This window comes from Salminus brasiliensis, chromosome 4 (assembly GCF_030463535.1).
Source record: "Salminus brasiliensis chromosome 4, fSalBra1.hap2, whole genome shotgun sequence".
NCBI classification, from domain to species: Eukaryota; Metazoa; Chordata; class Actinopteri; order Characiformes; family Bryconidae; genus Salminus; species Salminus brasiliensis.
The window spans coordinates 33,676,065-33,695,384 of NC_132881.1; the positions used below are offsets into that span (position 1 = coordinate 33,676,065).

At 39.5% G+C, this 19,320-nt stretch overlaps 1 protein-coding gene across 4 annotated transcripts in view; it reads left to right on the forward strand.

Moving 5' to 3' along the window:
* Positions 1-19,320, forward strand: part of kcnq5a (potassium voltage-gated channel, KQT-like subfamily, member 5a) — a 125,904-nt gene that overhangs the window by 95,638 nt on the left and 10,946 nt on the right. For 2 of the 4 annotated variants that reach the window (XM_072678129.1, XM_072678131.1), the window contains exons 2-9: positions 2,094-2,184; positions 4,229-4,355; positions 5,884-6,059; positions 7,413-7,538; positions 9,539-9,649; positions 11,270-11,365; positions 16,080-16,174; positions 17,025-17,051. In XM_072678129.1, the coding sequence (XP_072534230.1) occupies positions 2,094-2,184; positions 4,229-4,355; positions 5,884-6,059; positions 7,413-7,538; positions 9,539-9,649; positions 11,270-11,365; positions 16,080-16,174; positions 17,025-17,051 (849 nt within the window). The remainder of the gene's footprint in view (positions 1-2,093; positions 2,185-4,228; positions 4,356-5,883; positions 6,060-7,412; positions 7,539-9,538; positions 9,650-11,269; positions 11,366-16,079; positions 16,175-17,024; positions 17,052-19,320) is intronic. The other 2 variants (XM_072678130.1, XM_072678133.1) reach the window with 1 other exon arrangement.

Below are 19,320 nucleotides of genomic sequence, written 5' to 3' on the forward strand. Positions count from 1 at the left end.
TTTCTGATTGAACAAGGTGGGTAGTCCTTTAAATAATCCATTAAATAGAAAAATGAAGTAAACACCTGTGTTCGAACACATTCCCAATCGTAAGGTTTAAGTACGTTCTCAAGGCAAGGCAACAGTAACACGCGTTCTTAAAATGGGGTTCTTACAGTATGTTCTGTGGGGCTGAGATAATCTTTTGTCAAGTCACATTAAATTATGAATGACCGCCTTGTCATACTGTTGCTTCCACTCAAAATCTGTGAATTCCTTCAGTAAGACTCTCTCACACTGACTCTCTCCCACTGCCTACTTTCATCCAGAGAATTCGTGTCAATGGAGGCATGACAGGCAGCCAGCTCATGAAATCTTCCTCTCGTCTCTTTTTTAATTAGTGAATGTGAAAGAAGTGTTTTTGAGTTTGGCGTCATTTCACACAACAAACTCAACAAAAGTTTACACAAGAAAGTCAGGTTGCTAACGTACCGCTGTTCCTCTACTCTGCCTGGACTTAGTAGAGTGTAAATACAAACACCTCTTAATTTATAATCAGAATGTATTCAATTGGTTTGGAGAAAATCTTTGCATGTAATGGAGCCACTGATGTTCCCACACGCATATTATCACATCATATAATAATCTGGTGAACTTCACAGTGTTTTTTCAATATCTACCGGGTTCTTGTTTTGCTCAAATTATGCATTTGCCATATTACAAAAGTAAATAAGCATTTATAATATGGCAAATAATAACTCTGTTATTAATGTTCTTTGTTCATCAATCTAAAATCAACTGATTAATATTATTATTAATATTATTAAGTTGAGTATTCAACCACTAAACTGTTGGACACAGACATTAAGCTTTCAGTAGTGTGTATACATATCATTCACTGAAAAAAATGGTGCTAGAGTGGTGCTATCTGAGAAATAATGTAACCACTCTGATTACATTATTCGTCATCGGCTTGAGTTACCATTTGTATGCTGACGATACTCTAATTTACATTTGCACAAAGACATTCCATCCAACTGAACAGTTAACGTTGGTTAGAAGTACATTGTTTAATCTGCTCACTGTGTTATCTTGTGTATTGATAATGCTAGTGTGACTCCATCTGAACATGTAAAAATCTTGGTGTTACTGTGTGACTACAACGCTACTATTTGACTTGCATATTAACAAAATTAGTCAGTCTGCATTTCTGCCAATGACTTATACAACTTCATCTCCTCACATCTTGATCATTGTTATGCTCATTCTTTAAATTAAAACTATAATTTGTACAAAATGCAGCTGTGCAGCTGCTTACATCCACCCCTGTACCATATAACACCCATATGTACAGATCTGCACTGATAACCCATGTCCTGACAAATCACAAGCCCTGTTATATATCTGATTTACTATATCCATACTGTTCATCTCTGTCCTTATGCTCATCTATCTGTGATCTGGTCCAACAATACCGGGCGTCTATGAGTGTAAGGGCCCTGTTTTGCTGCTCCATGCCCGTGGACTGTCCTTTCAAAAGCATTTCAAAATGCATCCTTTCTTTTTAAGATGCATGTTGTTGCTTTTTTCTTTTTTAATGTAATGAATTTTATTGTTATTTTTAATATAATTATAATTGTTTTAATTATTGTATATATATTGTTTTACTATTGCCAAGTATGTATAACTGTGTGTGTGAGCCTGTGTGTGTAAGGGCGTTAAAGAAATCAGTGAATGTTGGGATCTGCGTTACCCTGCTCTTATCTCTGCTGGTGTAGTGTCACTGGTGTAGTTGATTAAAGGGGAAGCCATTTCCTCTGATAGTGGAATGATGGCAGGTTCAAATTCAGTCACTGCTCCACTTTCCTTCTCACACTGTGCCCACTTGTCAGTGGCTTTGATGGATGGCAGGGCTTGGTCAGTGTCCTGAGCTAAGTGGAGCATGACTAAAGCTTGGTGTGGGCGCCCTTAACGGTGTCGATCTTTTGTTTAGCTTGGCTGATACAGATCAGTGTTTTTTCATAGGTTTGAAGTTACAGTGAAGGACACCTTTCAGGCAGGGACAATTAATGAGGAATAAACATGTTTTGTTTTTGTGTGTTGATTCCTGGCAGCTTTATCCTGGTGTTTGGCTGTCTGGTCCTGTCTGTGTTCTCCACCATCCCGGCTTATATGGACCTTTCCAACCACTGTCTGCTTATACTGGTGAGAGCACACTCTCCACATCTCAGCACAATCTCAAGGCGGCCAAAAACTCAAAATGATGTTTGTTTATTTATGTTTATGTTTGTTGCTTAACCAGTGAATCACTTTATACATATTATAACTTAATATTATCACTAACCTTAAGTTATAAGCCAGTGTCTCATATATCCATTATATTTATCTAATGTTTCCAGTACCTTATTTGACACTAATGCTCTGCTATTTGATACATGCTTTGTTATGTTTTTTTAGCTATATTTCAACTCTGCATTGTTTTATTGGTGAGCGTAGTCGAGGGTCAACCCCATGGTGTCTCTGTTGGGTTTGTGTATCAGGAGAAGTGTCACACTTGGAGGGCTCATATCTTACCTCAGAGATGTCAAAGGTGGCTCCTCTCCCACTAATAGGAAAACAGTCCTTAAAGTCCAGCGGGATAGACAGAGCACTGGGAAAGCACACTGTGTTGTGACAGTGCACAGAAGTCATACTGAGGTGTCATTGAATGCCAAAGAAATTCCAACCCCAACCTTAAGCAAAGAGACGAACCGCTGGATCATGCAGAATATGAGCTGTGCACAGTCTAACTGCAACTATGGCCACATACTTTTAATCTAAGAGGTCTTCGTATTGTCTTTTTTAAATACTGTCAGTTCTTGGTTGACCTATAAAGACACTGTGAAGACTTCTTAAATGACATATTAAGGTAAAAGAGTATTATTAATAGAGTTTTATTATATACATTAGTGTTACATGTCATATTGTAGACATGAATGTAAACACTGTAATCTTAATATGTCAAAAGTAATCTGAAGAGAGATGCTCTGGCACAAAAATGAAATACATTTACTACATACCTTATACACTATTACTGTTAGTAGGACAGAGTAACAGAGAGAAAAATATATGTAGGTTCAGAAACATTACATTTTAAAGTCTACCTCTCTTTCTGGTACAGCAATCTACATTTTAATGGTCTGGTTCTCTCGCTGGTAGAGCAATCTGCATTTTAAAGGTCTGGATCTCTTACTGTTACAGAAACCTACATTTTAAAGGTCTGGTTCTCTTTCTGGTATATTTAAAATATAAGTCCCTAGGTAGTGCATGTGTGAGCTGTGCACAGGGTGCAGGAGGAGTTGCTGAGTGCTAGAGAAAGGAGCTACTATCATGCCGCAGCACTGTCAGCTCTGCTGTAATGTGCAGTACTGACAGATGTTTTAATCTGCAGAGAGTCCCGTTGAATCCTGCCGGATTTATCAAACAGTGCAATTAGCAGGGCCGGCCGCTGGCACTGATGAATGAGCTCCAGGGGTAATTACGCTAACTAGATACTATTACTGGCTCCTGCAGCGCACGGCGGAGACCTAACTCAAACTGCACACTCAGGCTTTTTCACTGTGCTACTGTTCACTGTACATGGTAGCAGACCAAACTCACTGTGCGATGCTGAGGAGACACTGCTGGTGCATTTTGTTCTCTCTGTTTTTGAAACTTTGTCCAAAAGTCCAAAAGGCTTTCCTTTGTAGGAACTAACTAAACAAATTTACAAATGAAAAGAGATGAAAAGGACTCCATTTGCTTTGCAGTGAATATTTGTGGAGCAGTGAATGTTAAAATGTTGATTTTACATGAAAGTACATTTTATAGTGAGGACAGTACTTCATAAAAAGCAAGTGATATTCAAATAACTTATTATTATACAATATCTTATTTTGAATAGTGTAGTAAATTCTAAACACCCATTTCATTACTAGAGCACCTGGGTGGTATTATGGGTTATGCTTATGCTTATTGGCTATTACAGCTTTATAGTCACAGTAAATGTGCTGATGTTCAGGTGAAAAAATAAAGGTTACTTTGCCTCTCCTAAATTTGCTGCACCAACAAAACAGGAGTTGGGTTCTAAATATAAAATGTTATTGCTCCCTTCTGATGAACTGTAACATTATAAACTGCCATAAAGCCTACCTGACCAATCACTGTGTGTTAGAATGCAGTGCAGCTAATGAGATTACATGCTTTTGCTGTTGGGTGTTGCATCCTGCAGGAGTTCGTGATGATCGTTGTGTTTGGTCTGGAGTACATCATCCGCATCTGGTCTGCTGGATGCTGCTGCCGCTACAGAGGATGGCAAGGACGACTGCGCTTCGCCAGGAAGCCATTCTGTGTCATAGGTGAGAGAGTGTGAAGAGAAAAGGAGAGAGAGAAAGAGAGAGAGAGAGAGAGAGAGAGAGAGAGAGAAGTAGGTGCTGATTCTGATGGATGTTGCTGAAAACTTAAGTGGATGGATTAATGATTTCAGGGCTTTCAGGGACTGGATCGGTGACTGAGCTTTACACACACATTTTTTCACTATATGTAGTGAGAATTGTACTGGATTTTCATATTACTGTAGCCATGTTATGCTACACTCCTAAACCTTATTTTAGCCTCAGAGATTTAAACTTAATCCTAAACCCTACCATAACCTCAGAGACTTACACCTGAACCTAATCCTTACCATATCCTCCGAGACTTACACCTAATCCTAAACCTTACCTTAACATCAGAGACGTAACCCTGAACCTAAACCCTACCCTAACCTCAGAGACTTACACCAATTCCCTAACCCTATCCTCAGCATCTAAAAGCTGTTTCTGCTCTTTAGTAAAAATAAATGTGCTATAAATTGTGAGAAATCCTCACTTGAGCTCATTTTTCATGTTGTCCTATTATTGTAAGGACATTTGGTCCTTACAGACATAGACGCATGAGGAATGACGCAAGTGGAGCACATGCATCCCCCACTTTTATTGGACGTTGCAGCATATGCTTTTGCTGCCCCATACCCTTCCCCCCACAAACACTTTTATATAGAGCAGATTTATCTGGAAGATCTAGAATAAAATAATGCCTATTTTTCATTTTGACCAATGTCATCAAGATTCTGTCATATATTGTATTAGACAGTTATGTATAGTTAAAAAAAACTATTATTTATTACCTGGATAAATGGGGTTTCCATAGATTTGTGATTTAGTTTTTATGTAATTTGGTTTGTCCAAAACAAACCCTCTGTTTTTTCTATATACCAATGGCTGCATGCTAGATGTCTGCTTGTAGTCCTGAAAATCGGCACCTGCAAGGAAATATGTGTACATTTGTGGGATTTGAGCAAAGAACAATATTATCCCAGGTCAGACAGCCATGGGCTGGAGATGAGAATTTGATTTGCTGTTTGAAGAGGGTATGGCTTCACTGGCCCCTACTGCCCCCTCTCTCTGTCTCTGAGGTGTGTGAGAAAAGCAATGACAGACATGAGAAATACTCATCAAATTACTTCCCTCTCACTGCGCCTGTTTTCCTAAGCAGCCCCATCAAGACTCAGATCTTTCCAAGGTACCACCGGGGCTATTGCTTTGCCTTTGGGCCTTGTTGAGACAGATTGAGAAAGGTATGACCATACAGGTCACTCACCAAGTAATCATAAAAACCTTGTCTGAATGATGCTAAATACAGATGCACCTTTTCAGCTCAGGCCATAATAGAAGAATATTGAAGAAGAATGTAAGAATATACTGTGGTTCGGTTCATCATGATTCTGCTGTCATGTCCCAGTCAACAGCATACAAACAGGCCTTATTCCTGTGGTATGTTAAGGGATGTGGATCTTTCTCTCTCTCTCTCTCTCTCTCTCTCTCTCTCTCTGTCTCTACGTCATAGACATCATTGTGCTCATCGCATCCATTGCTGTGGTGTCAGCCGGCAGCCAGGGCAACATTTTTGCCACGTCCGCTCTGCGCAGTCTTCGCTTCTTACAGATCCTGCGGATGGTGCGCATGGATAGGCGAGGGGGCACCTGGAAACTGCTGGGATCTGTAGTTTACGCTCACAGCAAGGTATGCTGGGATATATGGATAGATTTGCTTGAAGTTTTTCATAGTTTTTTTTTTCTTCGTAAACTAGATGTAGTCAATTAGCCATTAGGACATTTTTTTTGTGTTTATCTTCTTCTTATTATTATTATTATTATTGTAAATTTGCAAGTATCTATAAGGCCAATTTAGATAACAAGTTATAGAACCTACTATATCCTAACATTTATCATTGTGCTGGCTGCATATAGACAAAATTCACTTTAGGATGGCTGCAAGAGTAGTTTTTTGTTTTTCTTATGAAGAGAATTCTGGACACCAGAAATGGCCACCAAAAAAAACTGGAGTAGGTTTTTGGCTTACAAGTGTTTCCAGTTGTCTGTAATTAGATGTAATTATGAAAACATTGCACCCTGCACTCCAACAGTACAACAGTAGCCTGGAGCAATGGTTCTCAAAGGACTGTCCAGGGGGGTCCCATGAGTCTGTGAGATAATTCCATCGGATCTGTGATTTTTCTAAGCCATGAGACAAAAGAACCATATTAGACATGGCATGTTGCTACACTCATCACTTCACTAAAATCAAGTACATTTTAAGAACAATAAATAACAACGACTACATTAACTTCTATTTTAGTGACAGCAGTGACAATCAGAATGTTATCTTACTGAAGGTTCTAGCAAAGTGGAAACAAGCCAAGCTCCATCTGAATTTCAGAAGACATGCAGAATTCTTAGGCCACTAGTATTCACTCAGTGGTGTGATAAAATTCACATCACTGGAGAAAGTTTGTTTTTATCAAATAAAATGAAATACAATCAAAAACAGACTAAAACCCATAATTGAATAAAGCAGTACAAGGGTCTAAAGATTTGACATGAATATGAGTGGGGTAACAGCCTACCAGTTCATGGTGTTACTTGTGTTTGAGTGTCGCTATTGACTGCAAAGTTGTGACCTTGCTTTCAGCCTGTCTTTCTGCAGCTCTGTCTGGGCTGTAGCTCCTGCCACCAGCCACAGCCAAACCACAGACTTCCTCAACCCTCAGAAACACGCCATTTAGTGGACAGATTATGGGCTTCAGCTCCCCACTGAACACTGTGGTCTACGAAACAGCCGCTTTGCTCCTCTGTCTGTTCTTGGCTAATGCTTCTGATTTTCCTGTCCCATAACACTCCACCAACAGTGCACACACCATGAGCAGCAGAACTGACAAATCAATGAATGTAATTTTCTTTTCCTATCAAGCAAGGAAAAGCCATCAGCTGTTTGAGTGTGGATGGCATAAGCTCAGTTTGTGGTGTTGTCCTGTCACTGACAGTTACACTGATGTTTTGGCAGGCTGTAATGCTTTATGCTGTTCTGTGTCTGCAGGAGCTGGTGACTGCCTGGTACATTGGGTTTTTGGTACTGATATTCTCCTCTTTCTTGGTTTACCTGGTGGAGAAAGAGTTTAACAAGCAGTTTGCCACATATGCTGATGCTCTTTGGTGGGGAACGGTAAGTTTTCCTTAAAATTCTCCCTCTCTGTCCCATTGTTTCGGCCTTTTATTTTCTCTCTTACATAAAACAGTGTTTAGAGAAGGAATGGCTACATCAAATCAAATAAATTCACTCTAACAGAACCAATATGTACATAACCATTTTTCTATTGTTATAAATAGTCAAAATGATAGTTGATAAATAGTTGTGTTTGCATTGATTAGGCACACACACAAAGTTTGTATTTTTATTGAATTGAATTGAAAACAGCATTATTAACTAGTAATGCAAGATTCAAATGGGCAGCTCTATTTTGTTCCTAGCATTTCTTTCTGGTTTATATTTTCAGTTCTGGAACTTGCACAGAGCCATGCAGCCCTACATACCTCTTTTATCTGTAAGGCACTGAATCTGAACTTTTTTTAATTATATAGAGAAGTATTGCCAATAGAATAGGACTCTGGAGCTGATCAACATGGACCTTTTGGCACTATACTTAATGTCAAGCATTGACTAGAGCTGTGAAGCAGTGGAAATGTGTTCTCTGGGTTGAGGTTAGGTGGAGAATATCTATCTATCTATCCTAACTTCACACAATGAATGAGCAGGTGTCCAAGTACTTTTGTCCTCATGGTTTGTCATGGGCTGTCATGCTAAAACCTTATTTTTCCCAACATGTTCATCTGGCAGTTGTTCCTTATGTCGTGAATATCTTTTTAGATTTCCACTGAACTTTTTCCTAAAACATTTTTGAGAGACATGCAGGTTTTTACGATATATAATTTATTTATGATATATAATAATAGATTTAAGTTGTGCAGGTTTTCTGCACACAAAGATACTCTTCCCTATTGGAAGAGGCAAAAAGCAACCATGAGCACAATGACCAGACTATGCTTGACCATGTGTTCCATGCTACAGTAGCTGCAGTGTTGCAGTAGAGAAACACAGCGGTGAACTCACCATTGGCATTATTGCAGTTCCTCACTAGTGGAATTAAGAAATCGATAAATGTAATTTTCTGTTCCCATCAACCAAGGAAAAGCCATCAGGTGTTTAAATGGAGATGACATAAGGTCACTTTGTGGCCATGTGTAGGCATTCAGTTTCACTTTTAGAGAGTTGGAAACACCAGTTGACCAGTGCTGGGCTCATACACTAACACAAAGTATTTACGCTGGATTCAGCCCAGGCTTATGTGTGGAGCTGCCAGGCTGACTGCAGCGCAAAGGAGAAAAGCAGAAGAGCAGGAGTCTGGCTCATTGTGTGTGTGTGTGTGTATGTGTGTGTGTGTGTGTGTGTGTGTGTGTGTGTGTGTGTGTGTGTGTGTGTGTACTCCCAGTCCTCACCGAATGGCCACAGCACACTCTGCGTTTGACAGATCGCTCACTTTTACTGGATGTGTTGAATTTGCTTTGGCCTGGGCTGTGTTTAAGTATCCCCTGCCTGCAAGAATCCGAGGCTTTCACTTACTGGTGTGGAAAAGGAGCAGGAACTGTTAGACTAATGCTTTTTTTAATGCAAGCTACCGATTTGTTACCCTCTCAGAAGAGACGGAGGCAATACAAACGCCTGTGCGGCTGTAACTCTAGAGTACGCCTCTGTTTGGATTTAGATATTCATGGCTGTTTAATATGGCAGATTGGACAGGGCTTGTTGTAAGTGGAGCCGTGGGTCCAGCATGTGGCTTTTACTCCACTGCGCGACAGCCTTTCGCAGGAACATGATCAGAAGAGACAGTGTGGGACAATATGCGCTGCACTGTGGCCAGTTTTCCATACAAAAACCCCACACACGGTCATTGTGTGGAGGAAACCAGAGCGTGTGCGGGCTCTTCCCCCTCTTCCCTGGCTGATTGAAGGTAACGTCTGGGCACTGCCTTTTGCTCTGGACTTGTAATCAGTAGGGTAATCTAACTCTGTCTGCCTGCAAGGAGCTGGCGAGCCTCGGATTTTGGAGCTGCTGTGCATGTGCCTTTTCAAACTCTGACCCTTGACCATATTTCTCTGTATTTCCAGATCACTCTCACTACCATTGGCTATGGGGATAAGACACCACAGACGTGGCCAGGCCGGCTGCTGTCGGCGGGCTTCGCTTTGCTGGGCATATCCTTCTTTGCCCTGCCTGCGGTGAGTAAAGCATAGCCTGTACACAAGCACAAGCATGTGCCTTCTGCTTACAGCTGCAAAGGCAATAAAGCCTGTTTAATCCACCAGAACAGTAGAGGGCTGTTTCCTGCTTAAAAGCCTGGTTTAGGATAACAGATATTCTACCATCAAAAATAAAAGGGACCTCAAATAGTTATTTGAGCAATGCCATGGAATAACCTCTTTATTATTTATTTCCTAATATAACACTATTACTCCAGTCTTTAAATCAATATATCCTATATTATAGTAGGAGTTAAAGAAACACAGAAGTACACTAGTCTCAATTCCTCACACTGTGGATAATGAGGAGACACATGGGCTTCAACTCTTCTGGTGGCCTATTTAACAAAAAAGTGGGCCATCCCCATAGTCTGTGAATGGTCCCCAGCGAAACACTTAGTTAGAAGGTGGTATTCAAGCCTTTAGGGGCATCTGAATGTAATGTAATAAAATGCAGCATAAAACGCTAGGCTACATAAAAAAGGGCTACATAAGGAAACCACAAAAATGTCTTAAAAAATAATTAAGCCTTTCTTAGGAGCATATCTGAGACATTTATATTTGAGTATTCTATTTAAGAACATTGGGACTCACCAATATCTTCCTAAACAGATCTTACATTTGTTCTTCAGGAAATAAAAAACAAATGGATACCATTCACATTGTTTTTGTTTTGAAATCATGGAATTGTTTACAGCTCTGCTTTTATAATGATGGATCCAATTATTCTTGTAATCTGCACAAACTAAAAAGAAAAACTGTGTAAGTTGTAAGAATACATTGTCTTAGGAAGTGTGGGTGAATAGAGCCCATTCTTATGAACGTCTTAGTGTGATAGCATTTGTGAATCTGGTTTCAGAACAGTAGCATATTTGTTTGTACACCATATGCCTTGAAAATACAACATTTTAATATTTTATATTTTTACAAACCCACATACAACGGTATATTACATCTAAAAATGGTCATGCTATTATCACTATTTCCTGACTCTTCTAGCTGTAAATAAAAGCTGAAAACAAGACATATTTGTCTAAGAACTTCTACTCCCCGTTTTCAGCCTCGTTTATTTTGGACTTCTTGCTAAGGCATCTGTGCATGCGGTAGGTCATGCAGAGATATTAATCCAAGGTGCCTCAGATCCATACACACGTCCTTCCAACACAGGGATGTCTGCCAGCTCTGTGTGGCTTGTGCTATCAGAAGTGCAGTGTTTCTCTCTCTGAGCTCTCACTATTAAATATTAATGTCAGTCATGTGATGTTCAAGATCACTTTCAATCGCTCAGATATATATATTTTTTTGTGATTTCTGAAAGACTTTGGGGACTTACGTACTTATGTAGTACTGTAGGAATGCATTTTAGAGCCTCAAGACAGTTTTCTTTTCTGATTTAAGTCTGTTTGTCCATGTCCCTTTGAGGGTTGCACAGCTATACAGCATCCAACACACGCTCTAACTCTCACTGCCTTTTTGTGCTGACTGACCATTGACAGTGACATACAGAGGGCAATTAGTGGAGTTCTGTAAGCATCAATTTTTTTGCCCCTGGTTGCCAAATAATAAATCAATAAATCAGCAATTGTGTGTGTATTGTAGGGGATTCTAGGGTCAGGCTTTGCTCTGAAGGTCCAGGAGCAGCACAGACAGAAGCACTTTGAAAAGAGAAGAAACCCAGCCGCCAGTCTTATACAGGTAAAATCACTGCACCGATTGCAATATTACAGCACTTAATCACTCAGTATTGAATAGAACCCTTAATTATCAAATGATCTACTGTGTGTTCACACACTACAGGCCTAAAGTGTGAAGGCAAACAGTTTTCCAGTCACTGAAATTTGCCTTTAATTTAAAATTGACAACAATTAACCCAGCACAACATGTTTATTGACATCAGTTTGTACTGATTTGCGGTGATGTACTCATGTGGTATACCCTAAGATGTTATATGGAAAAGGCCATTACTGTGCAGGTTGATAACAGTTCCTTACATTTGCTAGATTTTCATCAATTATAGAACCTCAATTTAACAACTTGATTCAACTAATCTTGTCTTTAAGGAACTTCTCAATGTGTGAATCAGATGGGTTAAAAAGGAGATAATAAAACTCTGGAGGACAATCATCAGAAACAAATTGTTGCAGACAAAATCAAACTCTAAGCATATCACAGTAGGGAAGAGTGCAGTGAGTTGTGCCAGTTTTTGCCAAATTCACTTTAAAGCAAGGGCATGACAGTAATGCTTCCAACTAAAATATGTACATATATTTCAGGATGTGGTGCATCCCTGAGAACAATCACTTTGGATCGGTAATATAGTATTTAAGAAATATAGCTTTCTAAAAAAAAGTGATCATGTGGCACAACTTGCCCGGGGTGCCTTTCAAGAGAATTAATTGGGGTAAATTGTGCCATTGATTATTAATGGAAAACTGAATATTTTGAGCTTGGAAACTGTAGTGCTATATAAAGGCTAGACATATTCAATACAAAATTACTAATTTAAGGTTTAACTATTTGAAGTTATTTGACAACATCAAAGGTCAATTCTAAAGGCCAAAAGTCTGTTGCGCCACATGAGCACACAAAGGTCAATTTTCTTAATTAAGGCCTAGCGCCACATGAACACATGTTCAGAACACAGTTAAGTTCAAATGAAGACCAAATTGACTGCAATTTTCTTCACAGATCTGGCCTACTTACATAACATCCCACTTTTTAAAACTACAGGGGAATATACATTTTATAAAAATATATACAGTTTTATATCCTGGCTTTATTTCTTTTCAGTCTATTTTTATCTTCTCCATCTATTGTTTTATTGACATCCTGCATTTCTACATCTGCCTCGCCACTTTCCCTTCTCCACCTCTTTCACTGCTCTGTCCATGTCTCTTATAACTCTGTGGCATGATGATCTATTTCTATTTTTGGTCTAACTTTAAGAATGTCACATAGTTTTAGTGATAAAATGTAAGAATTCAATGTACAATTACACTAAAATAATATCTTTAAAATATTCATAAGTGGCACAACTTAACCCAGGCCCTATGGCACAACTTTATCCAGGCCCTATGGCACAACTTAACCCAGGCCCTATGGCACAACTTTACCCAGGCCCTATGGCACAAATCACCTCAGACCTACCATTTTGGAGAAAATGCATCATGCAGTTTTGAGCTAACATCATGCTGTTTATAACTTAAACTGTCTATAACTATTCAGACACAACAATCAAAAAAACTTGCTCATAGAAATTTTACTTTGAAAAGCAAAAAACTGTCTTTCTTTTATGGTTCGCTAGAAACAGGGGGTGTCACAACTTCACCGCTGGCACAAATCACCCCACTTTCCCCTATGTTGTTTATTGAGGGAAAACTTATTTATTCGGACTTGTTGCTTCCCAACATTTGACCTATAGTGTAAATTAATGCATATTTATGGAAGACGTAATAACATTTGGAAGAAAGACCAAAGAAAGCCTGAAACGTCTCTTGCGTACTATCAAATTGAGTAAGAATTAAGTGAGAATTAAATCAAACAGAATGTAGTTTGTATAAATGAAATCCCCTACCGTGTTTAATATTTTCACCACCTCATCTCTTCCTGGCTTTCCTGTGTGAAGAACCAAACAGACCAAACTTTCACAGTCCAAAAGCAGTCCTCATTCTTCAATCACTGAAGTGTTGGTATAAAAGTAAATGTGTATTGTTGTCCCAAAATATGGATTCTATCATGAAAAATATGATAACACTCTCACAGCCACTGGACTAAGAGAGGTGGACTTTGACTTCAGAAACAGTGTCCTCTTTCCTGACCTCTAGTGTCTCCATGATTAGTGATATGGTTTGGAGGGATAAGAGGGGAGCTTCACAGGGTGAATATGTGTGGGATCTGCTCATCCATTCTGTTCCTGTTTAAGTAAAAACAGTTTCAGCAGTCTCCTGTACATTTTGACTTTGAGAGCAGAAAGCGAACAATAACACACAATCATTTCACTAAAGCCCATTATCCTCCATTAGATCCAAAAGAAACACTAGCAGACATTTATTATGTGTTTCCACGGAAGGAATTCTGTGTAAGGATTTCCCCAAGGAAAATAGTTCTTCCTAATGGACACAACCATCCTCCTTTAGAAACAGAGAAACCAAATTTGCCCCAGGAATGTGTGTGCTTGTTTGTATACACACACACTCTACACTCTGTATAAGGGTTCTGTAAGAGTTCATCAAAACAATTGTTGTGTATAGAACCATGACTCCTCAAAGAGCTATTCGGATGCTTAAACTGATTCATTTGGTGGTTTAAAGATTCTTTACATTGGTAGTAAAACATTTTTAGATGGCTCTGTAAAAAACCATAAGGTATTCCAATGTTATGAGTCAAATAAGCCTTTTTCAGTACTACACAGAACCCCTTTATTGAGTGTATGCAGTGTATATAAGACTAAACAGTAATATTTTTGCTACCCTTCTAACCACTCTTTTTTATCTAGATGGTTCGGCTGTTGCTTTGTTACATCTGCACCAGCTGAATCAATTTCTTTTCCTGTAATCTCCTTTATTTGTAAGACGACTGCTTTAAAACAGTAACTTTTGATTTCAGGAGTGTCCCCAGTGTTTTTTTTCCCAACTTTCCCCTCATCCTCTTTTTACTCACCTGCTTTTCTCTACCGAACAGAAACACCTGAGTTATACTGTGTGGAGTTTGAACTTGTCTGCTGTTTGTCTCTCTTCTGTTACGATTGGTGCCTTTCTTTCATCATTTTCTTTGTGTTGTGTTGTCTTGTGTGTGTGTGTGTGTGTTTCTGTACACTATTGTGCAAAAGTTTGGAATAGCTTGCTATAAATTTGTACATTTTTAGCTCAGTATAATAAAATATTGAAAATATCAGGTGCACTTTACACTGTGCAAAGTATATATATTGATATCCATCTAGATTTGTTTACTCTTCAACATTTAAGATGTTTCAATTATCCAATTATTCATTTACATAAAATATGTCATGTACAAAATTGGTTTTGTATTATTGGAAACTTTTGAGCAGTAGTGTATGTATGTGTCATGGTTTTTACTGGCACACATTTCCCCCCTTAATTTATCTTTCATCCCACAATGAATTGCTCTTTCCATGTTCATTATTATATATATTAAATACACCAAAAACAGTGAATACAAATTATTGTTCACTGAATTGCTGGTATTCCCCACCAAGTTAGAATGTTTGTAAACACAGTGATTTGTGATACTTCAGGGTAGATAGCTCACATTCAGTCAGCAGGTGAGTGGCATTTTTATGTAGTGGTAAATATGAGCGAAACAGACTGACTCAGTATTTTTAATATATATTAACTGCCACAGATATTATATATAGTCCCTGCCAGACACAGTGGGGGCCTCTAGTAATTTCAGGAGTACAGATATACCTTATCTAAGCAGTAAAATGAGCTGTAAAAGCCTGCACAGCTCCCTCATGCAGTTCTTTATATGAATGCCAACGGATAACACAGAACCCTGCCAATATGGTTAACCCATGCTGTATTTAGGATTATACTGCCAAAATATACTCCACTTTGGAGTGGAGCTTCTAAAAGCAGTAGAGTGGCTGTACTAGTGAGCTCAGTAAAGAAAAGTTAAAGCACCAGGTTCACTAAAATTAACAACAGAAGTAGGTGTATTGTTAGTGTAATGTAATGCTGATTTGTCTTATATTACTGCTGCAACTACACTCCATGTTTTCATATATTATTTTACATATTTATCATCATTACCCACAGCATATTTCTTCCAACCTCTCGTGTTTTCCTTCTTCTCAGTATTTGAATGTTTTGTATGTGTATGTGTGTGCCCCACTGGCCAACAAGACATCTTTTCAGTGTTGCTTGTATTTTGCCTCAATTACAATGTTCAAACTAGTGCAGTGTGAGTCACTGACAGAGATTGTATTTGTGTCAATTCTGTAAAAGTCAGAAAGAGCTTAAACTCAACCACTGAACAAATGTCTTAAGCTCCTAAAAGGTGCTCTGTTTTCCTGGCTTTGCCTTCACCAAGCTGATGTCTCTCTACACCCGTGTCCATGCGTGTGTCCGTGTGTATGTGTGTGTGTCTGTGTCCTGCCCCAGGCTGCGTGGCGACTCTACTCCACAGACCGCTCCAGAACATACCTGAGTGGCACATGGCGGTACTATAAAAGTGTTCTCCCTCCTCAAAGGCATGTATCCGTGCAGTGAACTGATGAGAAAACTCTGACCTGAACTGGTTTTTACTAATCTGCTTTTTTTGTTTGTTTTGTTTTCTTTTGTTTGTTTGTTTGTTTTCCAACCCCCCGCTCTCTCCTGGCCTTGTGTACTTTTTCTTTTGGTTTTCCATTTTTTCCTCTCTGTTTTCCTTTTGTATACTCTGCACGTAGTGTGTTTGGCGTAGTTATGCGGCTGATGAGAACTCGGTTTCCATTGCTACCTGGAAGCCTCATTTGAAGGCGTTGCATACCTGCAGCCCTACAAAGTAGGTACAACTCTGGCAGCTGGTGTTGTATTTGGTGTCTGTGCTCCTGTGGACTCCCCCTCCCCCCTCTTTTCTTCGCAAATAAGCATAATGACCACTGCTTCACGCTCCCTTTTACTGTATTCACCCTGTTTTCAGGCCAATGCCTGTAGTCAGCAAACATAGGAGAATAGGAAAAATGTACTGTAATTAAATTGAACCAACAGCTAATGTGAACACCAAAGACCTTCAGCAGCCCTCTGTAGCTTTCCACAGAAGCTACAGCATGTGTTTGTGTGTGTGTATGAAATATACAGTAGGTTAAGCCTAGCAGAACAGATACAGCAAGATAAACCACACCTGAAAATACAATGCACACACCCACACACACGTTCTAACAGAGGGATGCATTGTCCGAAGTATGATCACTGACTAAATCCTCTCCCATTTTAAGACTAAACTGTCTTTGCTAGAGCTTTCTTAGACGCTTGATTGTGCGCTGCTCATTGCTTGCATGTCTGCTGAGTGTTTGATGCCTGTTTATGTTCTTCTGCTTTCAGTTTTCCAGTTTTTCATGGTGTGATTTGTTTCCGTTCTGAATTCCAGTGTGTGTATGTGTGTGTAGGTGTGTACAGAATTGTTTGTGTGTGTATTTGTGTATGTTTTCCTCCCCCCTCTGACTTGCAGTGTACCGTATTGTGTTTAACAGAGGGAGAAATATATTGATGATTCATTGACTATATGAAAGATTCAGTATATTTCAGAACCATGCGTCTTTTCTGTTGGACTCTCTGTTTTGTTTTCTGTTTTTCATGTAAAGAATTAATCTTCTGACCCTGTTCTCCTCTCTGTTGCTAACTAACACCTGAAGGAAAGACCAGGGCGAATCCACCACCAGGTTTGTTATTCTTACACTGATTGTCATGCGAATGGAATGTGTTTTGTACCCGTACAGGCTAGAGTAACATTATTAAACTTGTTTTATTCATCAGTGAAACAACAAATAATATGGGACATTCAGATTTGTCTAGATTTGTTGCCATGTATGATGGAGAAGAAGAGAGAGAGAGAAACTGGGGTAACGAAAGGGTGTACACACGGTATGCAGCACTCTTTTGGCTGTTGTACAGTACAGAGCACAGTACCACTTGCTTGTCTCTATGGACCGCAGATAGCACCATGATGCGCTTTTTCCATTCAGAGATTATTTATGTTAGTGATTAAAAATCACTCCAGCCAGCACACTCACCAGCCATTATTTAAAGAGAGAGAGGGAGAGAGAGAAAGAGAAACAGAGGCAGAAGCAGAGATGAGAGCGGGAGAGAGGGAGAGAGGTGCAGAGAATGGCAACAGGCCAGTTCTTTGTCCTGATCCTTGCATTTATTTATTGCGCTTCTTTCAGTAGTACTGGTAGAATCACAGATTTGATTATAATAGGATTCTCGATGTTTACACACAGTAACAGGCTACGTTTAGCCATGGCTGACACTTCGTCATTGCTTAGTTAAATATTCATCGCCAGCCAAATTTGCTGCCCTGCAGTTGCTTTGCTCTTTTAATTTACCAGTAATTTCAGCCAGGCTCATTACTGCTGCTTTGTAAATAATGGTAACACCCAAAGCCCCTTTTTTCTCCCCACATTTTCAATGTACACTGCCTTTAATTAACGGTGTAATTGGATTTGAGGCATGTGGTTCATATCCACAGCAAGAACAAGAGAGCTAGATACTTAGGGCTTTAGTGAAGCAATTTACAGTTGTAAAGGTCCCTCGGTGGGTGGCAAATATGTCATAATATGTGTCTGCAAATAGTCCTTCCAACCTCAGACACAGAAAAGAAAAAGCTAAGCTGTAAATGCCCCTCGCTCTACTGCTCTGCTTGTAGGATTCTGTATGTGAGCAAGCATAATAAAATAGCTTGGCGTCTTTGCAGTTTTTAATGGCAAGTGACAGGACATAGTGTTCTAGAGCACAATTTTACTGTAATTGGCTAAAAAATTGAAGAAAGCTTGTCAAAGAGTGGTTTTATGTTCCCTGGGTTTTGGGTGAGCTTTTAAGTTTAAATATATATTTACATATGTGTGTGTGTGTGTGTGTGGTTACTGTATCTGCATGTGTAGCACTCACAGTGTCTTTAACAGTCCTCTGAACGGCAGAGAATAACAAATTCTGCCTTTTACTAGAAGTGTTTGTCTGACTTTCCAAGCCACCCCTTTGTTTGTTCCACTGAAGGAACTCACTCTTCTCCACACAGTGTAACTAACCCAAACCCATCTGTCTCCCACACTCCCTAGTAAGGGTCATAGTAATAGGCAGAAGCTCTTCAGGAGGTATACCACACGGAGACATAGGTACCCAGCATCCCCCTCTGCTCTGGCCACATAATCGATGAGAATGCTGACTAACCACAGGTGCATGGATGATGATGGATACGCCAGCACATCCCTTTTCCCTTACCTCTCTTTGACCCAGCCATGGGGCTTTAATGAGGGGTCCACTCTACTTCCTTCTGCCTGTTGCCTGAGGAGTTAGCCTAGCGCAAACCTTGAAACAGTACAGACTCTCACTGCATGTGTTCTATTTGGAAATTATATGCACTGAGTTGCCAGTTTATTAAGCACCCTAATCTTTCAATGTCATATGATGAGGTATACATCAGTGAGCCCTGGTTCATAAAAGAGTTACTGCGAGAACATGTAGCATAAAGGTTGACTACGAATACTGCTGGTGGATCAGAGCGGGCAAAGGAAATGGGGATAGTTGTACCAGCAAACAGATGGATCACAACCAGGAATGAATAAATTGTTGGTGCTCAGAATGTCAAAATGCCTTGATCATCTGACTTCATCTCCAGTGTGCTAAAACAGCTTGAGGCCATGTTGAAAAATCAAGAACTTTTGAGGAAAGAGAACAAGTTATCTGATCACACAAATCCTGATTCCTGTTGGAGACATCCTGTTAACAGTATAGGCCTGTGAAGGTAGTATTATTTTGTTTTCCTGAAACATGGTAGGATCCTGATACCCACTGGACAACATCTAAACAACACAAAATTTCTAAACACTCCCTTTGTAGCTGAAGTACCACACTCCAAATGGTTGTGGACACCCAATTCTAATGAATGCATTCAGCTACCTTAATTTGCACCTATTGATGTGCAAATGCACA